Source organism: Heteronotia binoei, chromosome 4 (genome assembly GCF_032191835.1).
Source record: "Heteronotia binoei isolate CCM8104 ecotype False Entrance Well chromosome 4, APGP_CSIRO_Hbin_v1, whole genome shotgun sequence".
In the NCBI taxonomy this organism is placed as follows: domain Eukaryota; kingdom Metazoa; phylum Chordata; class Lepidosauria; order Squamata; family Gekkonidae; genus Heteronotia; species Heteronotia binoei.
In genome coordinates, this window is record NC_083226.1 from 25,277,699 (window position 1) to 25,297,816 (window position 20,118).

The 20,118-nt window shown below is 45.1% G+C and overlaps 1 protein-coding gene across 2 annotated transcripts in view; it reads left to right on the plus strand.

Moving 5' to 3' along the window:
- The window catches only part of RBPMS (RNA binding protein, mRNA processing factor), a 129,491-nt gene that overhangs the window by 92,824 nt on the left and 16,549 nt on the right, over positions 1-20,118 (plus strand). Inside the window, exon 6 of one of the 2 annotated variants that reach the window (XM_060236965.1) lies at positions 8,385-8,515. In XM_060236965.1, coding sequence (XP_060092948.1) covers positions 8,385-8,515 — 131 coding nt within the window. Of the gene's footprint in view, positions 1-8,384; positions 8,989-20,118 lie in introns of those variants that run through there. The other variant, XM_060236964.1, reaches the window with a different exon arrangement.

Here is a 20,118-nt window from a genome sequence, read left to right on the forward strand (position 1 = left end):
GATTAGAAAGTGTGTGTGCTTTCTTTCACTGCTGCTTTCCTTTTGCAACACCTCCAGAAGCATTTTTCCTGTTTTAAAAACTGAAAATAAACCCCTACCATGAGGAAAACAGCCTGGGCTGGGAGGAGTTGTGTGTGCACAGACAAAAAGTCAGTGGAGGAAGGTACCGCTGTTTCCCTGGAGCTTGACACCACCCTGAAGATTTTTCTAGTCAAAATTTCCTACCCTACCCAACCATGTTTTTAAAAGGTTTGAAATTGGTAGAATTCCAGGACTGATTATAAACTCCCCCGAGGCCGACTGACAGGGAAAAAATGGTTTGCTTTTAAAAAGTGAACAAGAACAAAAACACACAACCTGAAGTAAATATTAATGATCACCCAGTGATGTGAGGTGTTAGGTTTTAAGCAGAATTTGCCCAGAATGGGATAGGGGAAGCCTCTCTTAGGCAGGTGTGTAACATGTAAGTAGAACAGTTTGTTGCCACTCAAGTGACACATTCAGCCCCACAAACTCTGCTGGCCAACAGTAGAGTTTAGGCTGCAATCCCAAGTATGTTTTTCTGGGGCCGTTTTCCCACTTAACTTACCCCGGAGCGACGTCCCTCTTCACCGCGCTGCGTCTGCGCAGATTTCGCACAAACTGCTGCGCAGCACCAGGAAGAGCCGCGTAGTCCCGGGGCTTTTGCGTCGCAAATGTAAACCTGCTTTTTGGCGGTTTACATTTGCGACGCAAAAGCCCCGGGACTACGCGGCTCTTCCTGGTGCTGCGCAGCAGTTTGTGCGAAATCCGCGCAGACGCAGCGCGGTGAAGAGGGACGTCGCTCCGGGGTAAGGTAAGTGGGAAAACAGCCTGGGAGTAAGTCCCATTTATTAATGCCCAACTTGCTTTTGCATAGACCTATTTTAGGCATGCTTCCTCAGTTACCCAAATGGGGACACTTAACTGGACATCTGATGTCTCTGCAGAGCTTTAATTCTCACTCTTAACATAACTCTGTTTTCCCACGTTCAGCCTCAAACTCTTAGCCACTCATAATCCAGCTGGCTAAACCTCTTCCTGTCAGTCCACAGCTCCTGTTGGCTGCTTCAAAGCACTGCTCTCATTGGCTTCTGCACCGCGGGGCTATATTTCTGTGCTCTACCTGTCACTGAAGGGTCCCACAAAGCCCCCCCACCCTGCCATTTCACAGGTTTAACCTTCAGCTATGTCTGAAGCTGTAATCTGGTGGTCATGATCTGAGTCTCTGTTCTAAGGCTGATAATGCATACATCTTAATTTTCTTTTTGTTCACTAATTATATACATCTATATGAACTGGCACCCATGGATAAATAAATACTTGTTTTAGAATTATTCATTTCAGGAATCGTTCACCAGTTTAATCACATTTATTTTTGTGTTGGTGTGTCAGTTCGCTTTTAAAACTTAATATTCTGAAGGTAAACCTGGGGGTTTTCCCATTGTGGTTGTTTTCTAGCCATTTGATCCTGTAATATCACCCTCTCAACAGTCTGACCCTGTACTCCTGGAGCTGTAGGAATACAGTTTCCATTTTGCAAGTAGGATATATGTTTCTGGGTGGCCCTATAAATATCTTCCCATCTTCAATCACTAGGATAGTTCGAACATATGAATGCTGTTTCCAAAAATGTGTGGCTCACATTGATTTTTATATATATAGTGTTTAAATATTATAAGCCAGCTTGGACTGTAACCTATACAGATGAAAGTTATTGAGGTGTGGGAGTTGGGGGAAGATGGTAACTGGTAAAAATGTCCTAGAGAGAGAAGTTACCTTTATTAAGTAAAATTATGTTATATTTTCCTGTGTGAGGTAAAATTATGCTATATTTTCCCGTGTGTGTATGTTAGAATCATAACTATGTAACTTGAAAAGCAAAGAAAATGTGAAACTTCTAGGATATTAGGGTTGCCAGCTCTGGGTTGGGAAATCCCTGGAGATTTTGGGGGTGGGACCTGAGGAAGGTGGGGTTTGAGGGGGAGGGGCTTCAAAGGAGTACAACGCCACAGACTCCACATTCCAAAGCAGCCATTTTCTCCAGGGGAAGGGATCTGTGCTGCCTGGAGATCAGTTGTAATCCCAGGAGATCTTCAGCTACATCCTGGATACTGGCAATTCTGTGGGGTATACAGTTTTGGAAGAGAGAATATGGAACATACTGAGGGATGGTCATTCCTTGAAATCTGGAAGTGGATGATAGGTTTTCCTTCTGCAGAGTCCCCTGGTTTCCTTCTTTAGTATTGTCTGCGGTTATTAACAATTCTTGCAGGTTTCTGTGGTGCTTCAGAAATGTGTGACACCTTCCTTGCTGGAGATGATAGTGGGAGAGAAAAAACAAAGTGTTCCCGCCACATAAAATGATAGGGCCGTCATACCGTTTCCTCTCATAAAAACCACTATCTGTCTCCAGCATACTCACAACAGTGCGGTATCATAACACAGGAGGAAAGCTTTGTGATTGCACATTGGTGACTTTGTAGCTGAACTAATTCTTTTCTAAAACAAGCTCTAAACAAATGATAATTAAGCACGAGCTAAAAATAATTAGGGGATAATATGATTAAATGCAATTACGTTGTCTGATAACACCAGCAGAGAAAAGTCCCCCGTCCCCCCCCAAGAACTTTATTTAGCTAGCGTGGGTGAATGACATTCTGCAGACAGGAATCAGCCTCTTGGCTTTATGTTCTTAGTGAGTCCTTCCTGCCTCATATCTCTTGGGGGAGGTTAGGGTGCTCTGGATGTCTCAATACAAAACTGTTGCTCTCTCCTCAGAATGACCACAGCCCTTAGGAATGAATGGTAGAAGAGGGAGGGTTGTTTGCATTAGCTCTGGCCAAGTTTTTTTCGCTGTTTATCTTATTTTAAAATCAGCAGCATAAACACATAATCTGCAGTGTAATTAAAGCGCATTCCCTGCCAGTTCGGCTGAGATTTAACTCCTGCGGCTGTCAGTTCTGAATGTTTTCTGCCATTGTGTTTCGGAAAAGGGGAAGGAAAGGGCTGTGAAAAGTGCCCTGGGCCTGAGGCCAACTCCAGGTTTTGTGGGCCCAAGGCAAGAGTCCTGCAGTGGGAATTGCATTTCTTTCCCCCCACATGTTGCTGCCACTGCCTCCTCTGTTGCTACCGGCAGCACCTCAGTGCCACTGTGGAATGGCAGGCAGGCAGGGTAGAAGCCTGTTAGGCCTCTCTTCTTGGACAAAACAGAAGTGGAGCAGCTACCATTGTTAATCCACTTCCAGTCACCTTTAATAGCATAACTACCCTTGTTAATCATTGATGTTTTTATTGCTGCTTTTTTTTTTTAAAGGGGGGGGGTAGGTTTTTATTCCACCATCCCCGCAAGTGAACTCAGGGCGGATTAAACAGAAACAAAACACAAAAGTTAAAATCAATAGTTTAATAATTAAAGCAGTTAAAACCAGGACTGGCCATACTTGCTTAACATAAGAGCCACATAGAATAAATGTCAGATGTTTGAGAGCCTCAAGACATGAATATCAGGTAGGCAGGCAAATAAATGGGGGAGGTAGGAGGGAGAAATGCATTCTCCAAGCTGCCAGCTGGCTTGGCTTGAAGAAGTGATTTAAAGAGATAAATGCCTTCTCCATGTCAGTTGATGGGGCAGTGGGGGCTTCAAGAGCCGTACAGTATGTGTGAAAGAGCCACATGTGACTCCCGAGCTGCAATTTGGCCACCCCTGGTTAAAGCCATCTAATTTAAGAGCAGGTGACAAAATTAACTAAATGACCACAGTCTCAAAGCTGGAGCTAATGTAAGATGTAGTTAGACTCAAACTGGGCCACCTAAGGATAGAGTACTTCAGCAAGGGAGGCTGATATAATTGGGTACTCATTTGAAGGCCTAGTGGAATCATCTCATTTGAAGGCCTGGTGGAACAGCTCTGTTTTGCAGGCCCTGTGGAATAGTAGAAGGTCTGGCAGGGCCCTGATCTCCAGCAGTAGCATGTTTCACCAGGCCAGGGCCAGCACAGAAAAGGCCCCGGCCTTGATTGAAGCTAACCAGGGACAACCAGTAGATGTTTGGTTAAAGTTTTTAAATGTTTGTTTAAAACTTGGTTAATGTGTGCTTAAACAGATGTTTAATGTTTAGTTGAAATTTTAGGAGTTGAACTATGTATTCCCCTGCACAAGGCAGTCATAGTCAAATTAAGACAGGCACCCTAATAAACACAACTTTTTGCAGTTAGTACATAATTGAAACGGTCTTCCCAGGTCTGCACTTCAGAATGCAGGTGAGGATGGGGACTCTGCAAGCAGCCCCATGGCATCAAGGCCTATGCTCATGTGAAGAGAGGAAACAGGCGAATCCCTCTGCTGTTCAGATGCACAGGCGCAGTTGCCTGCTTCTCCAAACATCTATACTACCCAGTACCATTTCTATGAAAGTTCTGCTGCTGTGAACTCAAGCTCTGTGTTTATCTGATGTGTATAATCTGTGAGACATCTACATTACATCCTGAGCCTATGTAAAGTTTCAGCTCTTAACAAGTTGTCATATTTAATTGCTGCATGCATTTATGATGGGTAGGAACCAAAAGGCTGAGAAGATTTTGGTCTGGTGAGCAAGAACAAGTGATTCTGTATGCACTCTGCAGATTCCCCGAATTTCCTTCTTCAAATGCACTTTGAAAGTCTCAGAACATTTATTGTGGAGCAGCACAGAGAAACGGAGAGGTTGGACCAGGGCAGGGGAGCTTTCAAGGTGTGATGCTCTGGATAATGGCTAACAAGCAGGGCTTTTTTGTAGCAGGAACTCCTTTGCATATTAGGCTACACTCCCCAATGTAGCCAATCCTCCAAGAGCTTACAGAGCTCTTCTTACAGGGCCTACTATAAGCTCCAGGAGGATTGGCTACTATAAGCTCCAGGAGGGGTGTGTGGACTAATATGCAAAGGAGTTTCTGCTACAAAAAAAGCCCTGCTTACAAGCATGTTATTCTTACCCATTCTTATTAATTGGCCTTCTAGCCAGCCCAACCCTGTGAGCAGGCTCAGGCCGGGGTTACAACAGTAAGAAATGTGCTAAATGTTGCTCTTTTGTTCCCCTAGCATCTTTTAGAGCAACATTTCCCAGGCATATTCTTTCTGAATTGAAAGGCGTATTTGTTTTTAGTTCAAATGGGAGGCACGCCACTTTTGCACCCCAAAGAGATTTACTCCTTACAGTATATGAGGGAATTACCTGCTCTGAGTGAAAACCACATGTTGGTTTTTGTTGGTTGTTTTCCCTGTCCTGGGAAGAGCAAGATTGGAGTCCAGTGGCACCTTAAAAACCAAGATTTCCAGAGTGTAAGCTTTTGAGAGTCCGAGTCCCCTTCATCAGATGCCTCTCAAAAGCTTAAACCAGGGGTGTCAAACATGCAGCCAAGGGGACGAATCAGGCCCCCAGAGGGCTCCTATCAGACCTCTGAGCAACTGGCTATCGTCTGCTTCCTTCTTCCCTCTCTCTTGCTTCCTTCTCCATCACACCTTGCCTTGCCAGGGTTGCTCAGTAGCAAAGCAACTACAGAACAAAGCCTCTATTTTCTCCATTGGCTGAGGCTCCTCCCTTGGGGAGGAAGGGTGGGAGGCAGGCTTTCTCAATTACACAGCTTTATTTTAAGGTGTTTTTTTTTTTAAATGTGTTTGTCAGTGTCCTTTGTTAAGTTTATATCTCTGCTACCTAATCTTAAATAGGCACACACATGGCCCGGCCCAACAAGGTCTCATTAATGTCAGATCCAGCCCTCATAACAAAAGAATTTGACACCCCTGGCTTAAACCTTGGAAATCTCGTTGGCCTTTAAGGTGGTACCGCTCTCAAATCTTGCTCTTCCACTACAGACCAACATGGCTACCCATATGAAAGCGTCCTGGGAGATCTTCTTCTGAGGGGATATAATATACAGCTGAAACTATCAGCCTAAGGCAGAAGCTGATTGGAAGGGACCACAAAAAGCAATTGTGGCATTGCATGAGGTCTTCTATGTGGCTGGATATTTTATAGGGGCATGCAGTCCAAAATGTACTAATAGATTACTAAATGATGCCGGAAATGGTGTGAATCTAAACCATGTTGTTTCTGTCATATCAGAACCCTTGGTCAGCCACAAGTTCTCTCAAGGCTGTTCTGCTCAAGAGCAGTTTTGGAAGTGCTCTCTCAGCCCCAGCTACCTCACAGGGTGTCTGTTGGGAGGAGAAGGGGAAAGAGATTTGTAAGCTGCTCTGAGACTTCTTTGGGTAGCGCAGGGGGCGGGGTATACATCCAATCTCCTCTGCAACTTGGAGCCCTTCCAGTTGGACTGGTTATTCTGGCACCTCGTTGTCTGCTTTTGCCTTTTCAAGAGGCGGAGGTACTGGCGCAGCAAGTCTGTAGCTTGATTTGGAATCGGCAAATATGTATCCATCTCAAAAATGCTGCCAGCGGGTGGGCTTCCTGCCAAACAGAACCGTCCCAATTGGTGTTTTTGCATTTAGTGTTTCTGCTTTCCAGTCATTGCAGTCTCACTGGCTTTGAGAGGGTCTTCAAATCTCATAGCACCACAGTACTAGGTGCCTCTTAAGTGTGTCAGGCAGGCAGAAGAAAGCCTTTGGTTGCGTCCACTGGCTGACAGGCAAGGCCAAAGGTAATAGGTAGAACTCACTTGAGCTGTGGGGTTGGAGATGATACGAAACAGCAGGGATCTATCACTCTCTTTCTTAATAGTCTCTTATAATGAGTTCCCTTGAGCCTTCTGCATATACCAGAGGGCTTGAAAGAGAGAGATCTTGCACACTTGTGGGCAACGGCAGTCTGGCCAGGGTGTCAGCTTGCCCAGTGGCAAGTGGGCCCTGTAGGGCCTTGATGAAGTGGGCCCCCTTAAACATAGACAATGTTAAAAATGTTAGTGACCTTTTAGTAGCTTGAAAATATAATAGAAGTCCCAATATCAGTACTGTAATGCAGCTAAAATTTACATTGTGTTTAGGATTGCCAGCCTCCACGTGGGGCCTGGGGAATCTCCCTCTTTTGCAACTGATCTCCAGCTGGCAGAGATCAGCTCCCCTGGAGAAAATGCAATCTATATTTACATTTAGTATCTGCTGCATACTGCCAGTAATATGTACAATATATGTACACTGTAATTACTAATATATATATAAATTTATTGCACAAAAGTTTTAATTGTGCCTTTTTTCCGCTTATGTGTTTTTTGAAAATCGTATTTATTTCTTATACAAATAGTTGTGGGTTGGGCCCCTATGTCTCCTGGCAACCAGTATTTTTAGACCCAGTCCGCCACTGCTTGTGGGTATGAATAAGATTTTAAAAACCCAGACATTTCTTATACTTTCTTAACTTCTCTGTATGCCAGCACAGAGAGAAATTATTGTCTCTGCCTGAGAAGTTGGGGAGGGAAGCGATGGCAAGCACAAATAGAGGCTTGCTAGTGGGCTAAGCTGCTGTTTGTGAATCGCTGTTGCAAAGGTTGATGAGACCATCTAGAGCAGGGGTGGCCAAACTGTGGCTCGGAAGCCACATGTGGCTCTTTCACACATATTGTGTGGCTCTCGAAGCCCCCACTGCCCTGTCAGCTGTCTTAGAGAAGGCATTTGTTTCTTTGAATAACTTCCAAGCCATGCCAGCTGGCAGCTTGGAGAATGCATTTAAAGTTAAAGTTGTTTTCTTCCCACCTCTCCCTCCCTCCTCCCCAATGATTTACTTTCTTTCCGCCCTTCCTTCCTTGCGTCTCTCAAACATGTGATGTTCATGTCTTGCGGCTCTCAAACACCTGACATTTATTGGGTGTGGCTCTTATGTTAAGCAAGTTTGGCCACTCCTGATCTAGCAGTTTCCATCTTGGGGGGACAGTTGCCATGTCTCACCTTACATGACTATTCTTTACAACCCTGTGCATCTCTTTTTGTTGGGAATAACCACAACAGCTGTCCTTAAAATGCATCGTGTTTTATTAATTCCTTCTTGAATATAACCAAGGAGTACTTCTGTGCAGTGTCTGAGAACCTCCATTATTTGACCAGGATTTCCATAACAGTTCCTTTTTTCCCCAACTCTGTTTGATAGACTTTGTCTCATTTTGCATTCTCTCTCCGGCCCCAGCACCCAGTTGCTTTTGTTGAATACAGCCTTTAATGTGTGCTATACACGTCCAAGCTTTTGTACCTTATTTCACATTGAAATGTTCTTACTGGCTTTACTTTTAATTGTATTTTTTTTAAAAGGGAGATGACAGAATGGGTTGGAGGGACCATTTTAGCCTGGCATTGAAGAAGATTCTTTTATGTGTGCTGGTTGTTTTCTGGTTTCAGAGTTTTCTGTTTTTATAACCATGGCCTCTCCTTATTCTTCTCTTGCAGATGAGCTCACAGTGCCTGCACTTTACCCCAGTAGCCCTGAAGTGTGGGCGCCGTACCCTCTCTACCCAGCGGAGTTAGCACCTGCTCTACCTCCGCCTGCTTTCACCTACCCCGCTTCACTGCATGCCCAGGTAATTTGTGCCAATCAGTCACCACTTCACCCACGTTACCACTTGATCCTCTCCAGTGTGCACCGTACGACTAACACCTGTCTGGCTAACAGGCACACCAGAGAGAAATTAATGATCACATCTTGATCAAGCTGACTCTTCCTGGGACTACTGGGGACAGGCTTATGAAAAATGACCACCCCTCCACTGCCTGATAAAACACTCAACCCACCTCTCTCTTCCTGAGTAATTTCACCTCCGTTCACACAAGGCAGTTAGAAATACCCACTGGGTCTCTGGACACATATATACCCCCTTTGTATATATGGACTATGCTTCCCAGACTTGTCTTTCCAGCATTTTTGTTCAGGTTCCGAATCTGAATGGTCTCAAAGCGAATAAATGTAAGGATGTGTGAGTGACTGTTCATGTAATATGGGTACCTGAAGCCAGCGAAAAGAACAATCCATAAAACAATATCATATTTACGGACAAAACCAAGGGTCAGTCTTTCTGTCTTTCTTTCCCTTCCTTCCTTCCTTCCTTTTGGTGGAGAGTTACAGAAAACTACATTAAAGGCTCTAAAATTTCATGGCTGCGGGGGTCTTGATCAGGTAGTCTGACCTCCTTTGGTATGAGACGTGCCTGAGAGAATCTACTAGAGCTTCCTTAATCCAGGCCAGACTTCCTGGCTAAGATCCGCTGTCAGTGAACGGTTTGTTTAGCACCCAGTGCTGTAGCAAAGTGGAGGCTTAGCGGCCTAGAAGGGAGGGCTGCTCTGTTTTCTAAAAGATATCCTATAAATGGTATCAAAAGCCAGCCAAAGGGACATTTAAATAATTTGTGTCCCTTGTTTGGTCCTTGAGCTTCCATGCAGCTCCCAAAAGATACTGTCAGTGAGTTAATAGTTCTGCTCTGAATTTGCAGGACAGACAACCAGTGTTCTTTCTAAGCTGAGTTAGCGTGAGCTAGCTCACAGCTTTTTAGCCTCCAGCTCACACATTTGTGTCTTAGTTCAGGAAGGATGACCCCAGAGCACAGTAATTTATACAGTAGCTCACAACTTTAATGCCAGTAGCTCACAAAGCAGAGTTTTTGCTCACAAGTCTCTGCAGCTTAGAGGGAACATTGCCAACAGCTAGCATTCCCTCTAAGTTGAGTTACGGTGAGCTAGCTGGCAGTTTTTATAGCCTTGGGCTCAACACATTTTTGTCTTCGCTCGGGAAGGATGGCCCCAGAGCAAACTAATTGATGCAGCAGCCAAATTGCTCACTCACAACCTTAATGCCAAGTAGCTCACAAAGTAGAATTTTTGCTCACAAGACTCCACAGCTTAGAGGGAGTGCTGCTGACAACCCTTCAGTTAGGATTTATAACAATAGCAGCTGATGTTTCCATAATCATGCAACAGCTCCCCGTAACAAATTCCTGTATCCAAACCTTAAGAAAAGAAAAGAAAAAAGAGTTGGCCTTGATTTTTGCTCTTTATTTTCTCTCAGTCTGTCTGCTAGACAGTGTTGCCTGTGCTGTGGTTGCCAGTCCCTTGTGCCACTGGCAGCTGGGAAGGAATTGGTATGGTCCTTCTGCAGCTTTTGAGAATCCTGAATCAGCACAGTGGACTCTTCCTCCTGGAAGTGTCCTAGGGAAGACCAGGACAGTCGACCTGAATAAATTCCACATCGTCAAAGGCTTTGTTTTAAACACCAATTCTGTGGCCAATGAAGTTATTGTTGACCTTTCCAGAACCTGAGTCTGGTTCCATTCACCATTTTCTTCACCTTTTGGAAGCTTGGTGAAGGAGGCAAGCTGCTTGTCCATTTCCCCCCTAAGATTTACAAGTTCTGTTTTGGTCATGGCACCACCTGACCTGGATGGCCTAGGCTAGCCCGATCTACAGGGGCGAAATTCTAGCAGGAACTGCTTTGCATATTAGGCCACACACTCCTGATACAGCCAATCCTCCAAGAGTTTACAAAAAAGAGCCTTGTAAGCTCCAGAAGGATTGGCTACATCAGGGAGTTAGCACTCGGATGAGAAACCACCATGGAAGTCTAGGGTTTCTCTGGAGAGGCAGGCAATGGCAAGCCACCTCTGAATGTCTCTTGCCTTGAAACCCTACAGCACTTAAATTGGCCGTGACTTTGTGACACTTTCCACCACCGCCAATCAGGATGTAAATCAGGAACCTGTTGGTGAAACCTGAACTACTAACAGAATCTGTAAGTGATTGACTATTCATTTATTTAATCTCTGAATTATCCTCCCAATTCTCGGTCATATTTTTCACCCATTTAACTAATAGAAGAGGTTCCTGCTGAAGCCAGATGGGCCGGAGATGGTGCACGGGCTGGACTTTGGGGGACGAAGTCTTTGGCTTTGGTTTTTCCAGCTGGGAGGATTGGCTTTGCGTTCTCTTGGGATGTTGCCTTCTGGCTGGGCAGTTCTAAGGGTCACCCACAGTGGTGGACTGGGTCTAAAAATATTGGTTGCCAGGAGACATAGGGGGCCCACCCACAACTACAAGGCTATCATTTAATTTTTATAAGAAATAAATAAAAAAAAATCTTCAAAAAATACATGAGGAAAAGTACAATTTAAAATTTTTGCAAAATAAATATATACATTTCAGTAATTACAGTGTACATATATTGTACATATTACTGGCAGTATACAGCAGATACTAAGTGTAAATACGGATTGCATTTTCTCCAGGGGAACTGATCTCTGCCAGCTGGAGATCAGTTGTAAAAGAGGGAGATTCCCAGGCCCCACCCACCTGGAAGCTGGCAACCCTAAATACAAATTTTAGTTGCATTACAGTAGTAATACCGGAACTTCTGTTATATTTCCAAGCTACTAAAAGGTCATTAACATTTTAAATCTATTGTCTAATGTTTAAGGGGGCCAACTTCATCAGGGCCCACTTGCCATCGGGCAAGCTGACACCTGGCCAGTCCGCCACTGGTCACCCACAAACTAAAAATGGCGATTGGAGCCTGGTGGCTTTTTTGAGCGAATGTAATTTTGCTAGACTTCCTCCTCTCCAAAGTTACTGCCTGGAAACTTGGTTGGTGGAAGGGAATAAAATGAACGGGAACCAGAACTTGACGGAAACAGCTTCTGACAGGGAGGAGAAGGAAAATCGGCTCCAAATGGAGCGCTATCTTTTATTCACGACTTGCGGTGGGGTGGACTGAGCGCACGAGGCTGAAAGTAATCCCCCAAAGCTCCACACCTCTCTGGCGTAGTGGGAGGCAAGAATGCCAAGTAATGTATGTCCTGTCACAAGCATTTTTTCTGCTCACTGAACCCTGCTGCCTGGGACTCCTAATGGCCCTTGAGAGCAGGCGGGCTCTAGTTAAAAATTAACAAACAAAGGGGGGAAAGTAATTAAATATGGATGGCGGCCGATTGCTGAGCAGTCTGTCTGCCCTGAACCGCTGCACGCTCGAGTGGTCTCCGGCAGCTTTCGCTCTCATTCGCTCCATCCTGCAAGTTTGCAAGAATGCCAGGCGATGCGTGTGCTTCCTGGGAAAGGGCCTTCGATCCACACTGGTGGGGAGAGCAGCTATGCAGCTGCTGTGGGTGAAGCCTGACAAATGCAGGATGGGAAACTGGGGGTGCTTGTAACAAAGGCAGAAATGCAGCGGGAGGGGCTTGGTTGGGCAGTATCATGGGGCCCAAGGAGGAACGCAAGGATTAGCTGCGTCGTCGGCGTTGTCCTTGCACATGACAACGACTCTCCAGGAGGCCTGACCCGTGTTGATTCCCTTTATGATTCTGTAGTTATTTGTTAATGGAGCTGTGCAGGCTTGTGGAGAATCGCCCACTTGCAGCCAGCACAGCTTCCGTCAGGAGCATTGAATGCTTCCTGTTTTTTAACAAAAATCCTTGCTCTTTTCTCTTTCTTACCATACGCTTTCATCTTGAAATATTTCAGGTGTGGCTGTGCATGCATGTGGGTTTTTCTGTTAAAACAATCTCTCCATAGCCCCACCTCTTGTATTTACATTCTTGCCTTTTTCTTTTTTCTCCTTTTGCTTTTAAAGCCAATCCACAATTCATTATTTACTTAGTATGTTTTAAAAAAACCAACAACCTTGCCTTTCATGCATGGAGCTCAGGGCAGCATGCATCGTTCTTCCCTCCACCGGTTTATCCCCACAACAATCCTACGAGGTAGGTTAGGCAAAGAGGGTGTGACTGGCCCAAGGTCACCCAGCTAACTTATAAGACAAAATGGGGATTTGAACCTGGGTCTTCCAGATCCCAGTCCAGCACTCTGACTGCTACACCACGCTGGCCAGGCCAGTCAGAGCAGAAAAAAGAACCCAGATTAAAACTTCCTGTTTCCTCATGCTTGAAAACATTCAGGAGACAAAAAGCTGTTATTTGTGCCTTCCATTCCTGTAAGGGGGGGGGAGGGCACACAGGTACTTCAGATTGCTTCTTGCACCCCTACTCCCACCCTTGCTTATCTCTCCCAAGAGGGGTGGAATTCTAGCAGGAGCTGTTTTGCATATTTGGCCACACACCCTTGATGTAGCCAATGTTCCAAGAGCTTTCAGGGCTCTTAGTACAGGGCCTACTGTAAGCTCCAGGCTACATCAGGGGTGTGTGGCCTAATATGCAAATGAGCTCTTGCTAGAATTCCACCCCTGCCTACCGACATCCCCCCTCTGGTCTCTGCCTTCTGGCAATTGTCGCTGCTTGCAGATGAGGTTGCTTGAATGCAACTTGGGCTGCATTCACACATGCAAGGGAATGCGATGGCAGTAGCCTGAAATGATAGAATGGACTGCACGACTTCAGGCTCCTGGCGGAGGATTCAATTTTGAAATGCTCTCCTGTGTTAAAAACTCCCTGCAAACCAAAACTCAGCACAGCCGTGGGGTAGAACATTTCTCCTTGCTATACTATTTTCCATTTGCTTGAAGGGTTTTGTTTTTTGTAATGGGAAGGAACAACTGAAGCTGGAATCCATCACTTATGAATCACTAGTTTTGTAGTCTATTCTACCAGTGTATGGTTCTGCCACCTCATTTTCCTGCATGTGTGAGAATATTGACTCTGGCTCTGTTGAGGCCTGCGTGTCTACTAGCAATCTCGACTGAACGTTTGTGCAAGAAGATATTTGCAAACGGTATGTTCGTTTAGAAGGCATCATGTTAAACAAGAGCTTCAGCCTGAACTGTTGAAGACTTACCATTAGAGTTATACATGATGTCTCTCCCTGACATTTTGTGGTTGACTCCGCCTCTTGTGGCAGCCATTTCATGCCATGCCTACCACTCTGTTTCAGAACTTGAAAACTGCCTGCAGGTTGAAAAAGGTTGGGAGCCCCTGGTCTGGAGCATGAGACAAGTCACTCTAGGGCTTTTTTTTTTTTTTTGGTGGCAGGAACTCTTTTGCATGTTAGGCCACACACCCCTGATGTAGCCAGTCTTCCAAGAGCTTACAGGGCTCTTAGTGCAGGGCCTACTGTAAGCTCCAGGCTACATCAGGGGAGTGTGGCCTAATATGCAAAGGAGTTCCTGCTACAAAAAAAGCCTTGGCACTCTCTGGAACCCTCTCCCTCCTCAAGTGTGCCCTTGGCTTCTTATTTTACAAGAGGCTTTGGTAGATGACTTGGGATGCGTCAGAGCATGCCAATTACAGGCTAATGCGGTGGGTGTGGCAAAGAAGGCATTTCTTTTCTGCCCCCATAGCACCAGCTCTATCTTGCCTAGCTCAGTTGTGTAAAGGAGGTTCATGATCACAACAATGCCTAGATCTAACCCCATCACTGATAACTATTGGTCTTCCAGTATTACATTGGTCTACTGAGACTGGCAACAACTCTTCATAGTCTCAGGATGAGGTCTTTCACATCACCTATTGCCTGGTCCTTTTAAACCAGGGGTGGCCAAACTGCAGCGCAAGAGCCACATGTGGCTCTTTCACACATATCTTGTGGTTCTCGAAGTGCCCACTATTCTGTCATTTGGCTTGGAGAAGGCATTTGTCTTTTTAAATTACTTCTCCAAATCAAGCCACTAGCAGTTTGAAGAACACATTTAAAGTTAAAGTTGCTTTCTTTCCACCACTCCCTCCCCATCTATTTCCTGCCTTCCTTGCGGCTCTCAAACATCTGGTGTTTATTCTATGTGGCTCTTACGTTAAGCAAGTTTGGCCACTCCTGTTTTAAACTGGAGATGACAGGAATTGAACCTGGAACTTCTACCACTGAGCCATGGCCCATTTATTTGTTATTTTGTTGGTTTGTATCGCATTCTGCTGGGAGCGGGGGGTTGGGGGGCAGGGTTTGGGAGAGCCTTCCAAGTTCCAGGGTTCTCTTTCCTCTTTTTCTATGCTAGTTGATCTTCCACCCAACTTTGGGCTAAAAGCTTGAGGGCATGAGCCTTTTGGCTCATGACCATGCACTCACACCTCTGGGCACATCCAGGCCCTTAAGTACCATTGAGCAGAGGGGAGAACAAACTTTTAGAGGTGTTACTCAGCTGCTGCTTAGCCAGTTAGCTGACAAGATCTTCCGCAGCGCTTTGGGACTGATACTGGGCCTGAGATGGCTCTAGCAGCACTGTTAGATGACCTCCGTTTACAGCTTGATAAGAGCAGTTCATTCTTATTAATTCTGTTATATCTGTCCATGGCCTTTGACATGGTTGATCATTTTTAATTCTGAGATACAAATAGCTATAAAAGGACTTGTGGCAGTTTGGGTCTTTTTATCCGCAAATGTCTTGGTAGCTGGCTTATGGAATGCCACATGGATCAGTCATGCAGCCGAAGAAATACACTAAAATAATTTCTGAAGCTGTTAAATTCATGAGTGTATGATTGTAGGCGACAGCAAAGCAGAATTGGGGGAGCGGGAGGTTACCTCTTCCAAGTACATTTCTGGTTCCTCTGATAACCATTGCACAACTGGAACTTAAAAGTGACATTTTCCTTTACTGACAAGACTTTCTGCTAACTTTGTCAGTAGTTGGCTTATGGGCTGCTTCAAAACCTGTTCTATCTAGTGTGCTTATCACTGTGTTATCTCTTCAAGACAGCACATTCCTCTTTTTTTCCTCTCCTTCGTGACCTCATCCAGCCCTAATGGAGACTTCCAGAGACTTAGCAAGCCTGAAGTCTGGCTAAGACAAATTTTTTCCCCACAGTGCCTCTAGGGCTTGATGGACATTGTGACGGACCTCTGCATGAGATCTTAGGGAGCCTCGTTTTTAGGTATCATCAACATGCTGATCTGCCTTTCATTTTTTAAACTTTCAGATGCTGTTTTGTCAGTTCTTGAGGCTGCAGTGATGTGACTAAGGCAAAGAAACTCGCACCAGTGAAATGGAATCCAGACATAATGGACATTATGGGTGGGGCTGCTGGACCTTATTAGTGTAGTGAAGCTATCCTTGATAGATCATGGGGAAACTTTGGGGTACTTCTGGATTTTTGTTACTTCTGTGTTTTGTTTTGTTACTGCCAAGTCACAGCTGACTTATGGAGACGTTCAGAGGTGGTTTGCCATTGCCTGCCTCCACATCATGACCCTAGTATTGACAAGATCAGTCTACAGGTCACCAGGGGTGGAATTCTAACAGGCGCTCCTTTGCATATTAGCCCACATACCCACTGATGCAGCCAATTCTCCAAGAGCTTACAGGGCTCTTTTTTGTATGCGTTTGGAGGATTGGCTATGTCAGGGGTGTGTGGCCTAATATGCAAAGGAGCTCCTGCTAGAATTCCAACCCTGCAGGTCACCATACAGGTTGGTGTTGTGACCAGGACTTCCTCCCCTCCCCCTGCCCATTTTCAGCTCTTCCTCTGCCTTCCACACACCTGGTCTCACTGTACCATGCATTGGTGACCTTGCAATTGGGTTATGGCCTCACACTTATTTCAAAGTCAGTTTGGAAGCTTCACTTTGTACAAAGCCCCATTTGTTATCAGGGCTACCCGAATTCAAACTGTTAACTTTGGTTAGCTGTTTGCTTCTGAGCTCAGTTTAAGGCCGGGGTGGCCAAACTCGCTTAATGTAAGAGCCACATGGAATAAACATCAGATGTTTGAGAGCAGGCAAGCAGGAAAATAGATGGGAGTAGGAGGGAGAGGTGAAAAGAAAGCAACTTTAACTTTAAATGCATTCCCCAAGCCACAAGCTGGAGAAGTGATTTAAAGAGAGAAATGCCTTCTCCAAGCCAGCTGGTGGGGCAGTGGGGAGAGCCGCACAGTATGTGTAGCTGAGCCACAGTTTGGCCACTCCTTGTTTAAAGTCTGGTTCTCACCTTTTGAGACTTCGCAAATCTTGCATTTGAAGGATGGTCTCCTTGGGTGCCAATTAGTCTTCCAAATCCCTTGTTCTGTGTCATCCTCTTTCCTTGGATTGTCCCTGTGTCTACTTGTCCCCTAATTCTGCCCACCCTGTCAAACTGGCTGCCAGAGAAGAGTGCACTCGTGTTCAGAGTAGGATGCAAGCTGGCACTGTCCCAAGTTTAGTCCTCAGCTCCTCCAGTTAAAAGGTGTCTAGTCCTTTCTATGCCAAAGACTATGAAAAGCTCCTTAGTTTTACAAAGGACAGTTATTGAGATCCGTGGGGTTGTCGTCTGGCTTTGCTTGGAGCACTTTCACATGTTCAGCCTTGTACATAAACCTTGTGAATAAATATATTGAACTTTGAACTTTCAGAGCTGGTCTTGTATTAAAATAAAGTTTCAAAGTTCAAATAAATACGTTCTTGCTCTGCTTAGTTGCCGTTTTATTGTAAGTACAGTCACCAGAGTCTGAGAAGAACTGTAACTTGCTCCTAGGTGGCCCAAAGCCCTGGATAGTTTGAAACTATCATTGTGGTCCAATGTGATATCCAGTGGACTGTCCCAAGGACCGGGTGAAGGCAGGTATTTCTGTTCAAGACAAAGTCATATATGAGAACCAGTTGGTGTTGCAAAAGTCCTGTTGTGTGTCTCTATAAACCTTGCTGTTGCTGTTCTAACAGGTAGTGATGTATGACAGTTTTGGTTGGCATTCATCTGGGAAAGTTTTAAATACTGTAAAAAATTGTCCTAAAAGTTTTTCTGATACAGGAATATTTAAGAACAGAGTTGAATGGAATCCTCTGCTTTAACCTGGCTTCCCCTTCATGCAGATGTTGCGAAACAGGTTTGTGTTGGTAAAATGTACAGATCTATCCAAGCTCTTTTAAAGCTTGTTATGCATTTCTAGACTGGAGTCCATTGCACCTGCGTTGTAGCAGTGCTACAGTTTAAGGTAGCAGATGGTTGGTTCTATGTGAAGCAATGGTCTGGCAGGCTGTGCTTGCCAAATGGAGCGTCTAGAAGAGCGTTCGTTGCTGGGAGTTTCATTAGTGTATTCCGGTGATTTTCAGGCCTGTCTTGATATTGCCTTCATCAGAAGACAAGTGCTCTGAATCAGGGAGCACTTCAAAGTGCTGCTGTTTCCTTGTTGGGGAAATGTAGAGCTGCTCTTTGTAAGTGAGAGCCTTTCATCTTGTAGGAACTGGCACTTTGTATGTGGATTACTGGAGCCCACCTTTTTCCTTCAGTGCACCGATTACTGAGAAACAGTGTGATTCAGGTGTCTGATTAAAATATGGGAGAGCCAGATTCGAATCCCCCACTCTATAATGGAAGCTTGCTGGGTGACCCTGGACTGGTCACACACTCTCAGCCTAACCTACCTCACAGAGCTGCTAAGAGGGTAAAATGGAGGAGAGGAGAACCATGTAATGTAAGCTGTTTTGGGTCCCCATTTGGGAGAAAGGCAGAGTGTAAATAAAATAAATTTTAAAAACTACCATCACACTCCTGTCCCTTAAAATCTGCTGATAAGACAAAGAACAAATTACAATAGTCAACTAGATTCAGGTGGGTAGCCATGTTGGTCCGAAGTAACAGAACAAAGTGTGGCACCTTTAAAACTAACAAAGTTTAATTCTGGGTACAAACTTTAATGTGCAGGCACACTTCCTCTGACACAGTGAAACAGAGCTTCGTCAACCATTGCATATAGAAAAGGGCGAGAGGATTAGAGAGAGCCAGTTTGGTGTAGTGGTTAAGTGCGTGGTCTCTTATCTGGGAGAATCGGATTTGATTCCCCACTCCTCCACTTGCACCTGCTGGAATGGCCTCGGGTTAGCCATAGTTCTGGCAGAGGCTGTCCTTGAAAGGGCAGCTGCTGTAAAAGCTCTCTCAGCCCCACCTACCTCACAGGGTGTCTGTTGTGGGGGAGGAAGGTAAAGGAGATTGTGAGCCACTCTGAGACTCTGATTCAGAGAGAAGGGTGGGGTATAAATCCATGGTCGTCTTCTTCCGGGCAACTAACCTCTCCCTTTCTATATGTAATGGTTGAGGAAATTCTCTCACTGTATCTGAAGAAGTGTGCTTGCTTGCACGAGCTTATACCATTAATAAAACTTTGTTGATCTTAAAGGTGCTGCTGGATTCAAATAGTCACCGACTTAGTTTTGGGTCCTGTATCACCTTAGAGGCCAACAAGGTTTTCAGGGCATAAGCTTTAAGAGTTAAAGCTCACTTTGTCAGTCACCAGTGACAAATCTTGCCGGTTTTGTAAGGTGCTACTCAGCTCAAATCTAACTGATCGACTGCAGATTGACATGATTACCAACACTCTGAGACAAAAGCTAGAAGGCATCAAGCTTTCCGCTACCATCCTATCCAGAAATACTCTTCTGGCCCCACTGAATGACAGGCCTGGTTTAATCAACAGGCTGGCTGGTTACAGATGGGCAGTTAAAGCTGCCCAGGGATGGCAGGCAAGCGCTCCAAAAAAGCGAGTCTACATGCGCACATCTGCCTGCCATTTCCGACTTACCGGGAACTGGCTTTAAAAGGTACCACTTTGAAAGTGGAGCCTTTTCACTCCCCAGCCGTCTGAATGGATGGGAAGCACCTGGGGAGCTGCGGACTGGGTGCGTGAGCATTCTGGATGCTCCTGGGGCGCCTAAGGTCCGTCCCTCTTCCATGGGCCGGCAGGATGCTCCTGGGTACTCCTTTTCTGGGCAGCTCACTTCTGGGTTGCCTTGATGCCACCTGGAGCTGCCCATCTGTAAGCAACCACTGATTCAATCAGACCTTGGTTGATTAATTGACGGGGGCCAGTTTTAACCAGTGAACTTGCTATTTAAGGGGGCCTTTTGAAAAGTTCTTTGGTAATGGGGAGAAAACCACAGTTAAAGCTGGTCTTTCTTACAGAGGTTGGTAGCTTTTCTGTATTATTTAACCATTTAGTATTTAACTATCTCAAAATGTACTTGATTGATTTGTTGCATGATTGATGGAGGTATGCGTTGGCCACTTAGAATGAAATGAACTTGGAGCAAACCCTGTTGGGTTGTACCATAAACAGGCTGACAGGAGAGGCGGCCTCACCCTTCTACAGAAATCTGAGGGTACAGTCTGAAATCTGAATGAATTCCCACTTAAAACAATGTAATAAGACGTAGTGGTAACTAACTCATTTCAGAATGGTGCGTTGAAAATTTCAGAATGGTGCGTTGTAGACTCTACAAAAGAAGCCTTCAGAGTATTAGGTTGCCATAAGATGGACATCACTTATGGAATTTAAACTTTAATTGGGACAATTACAGT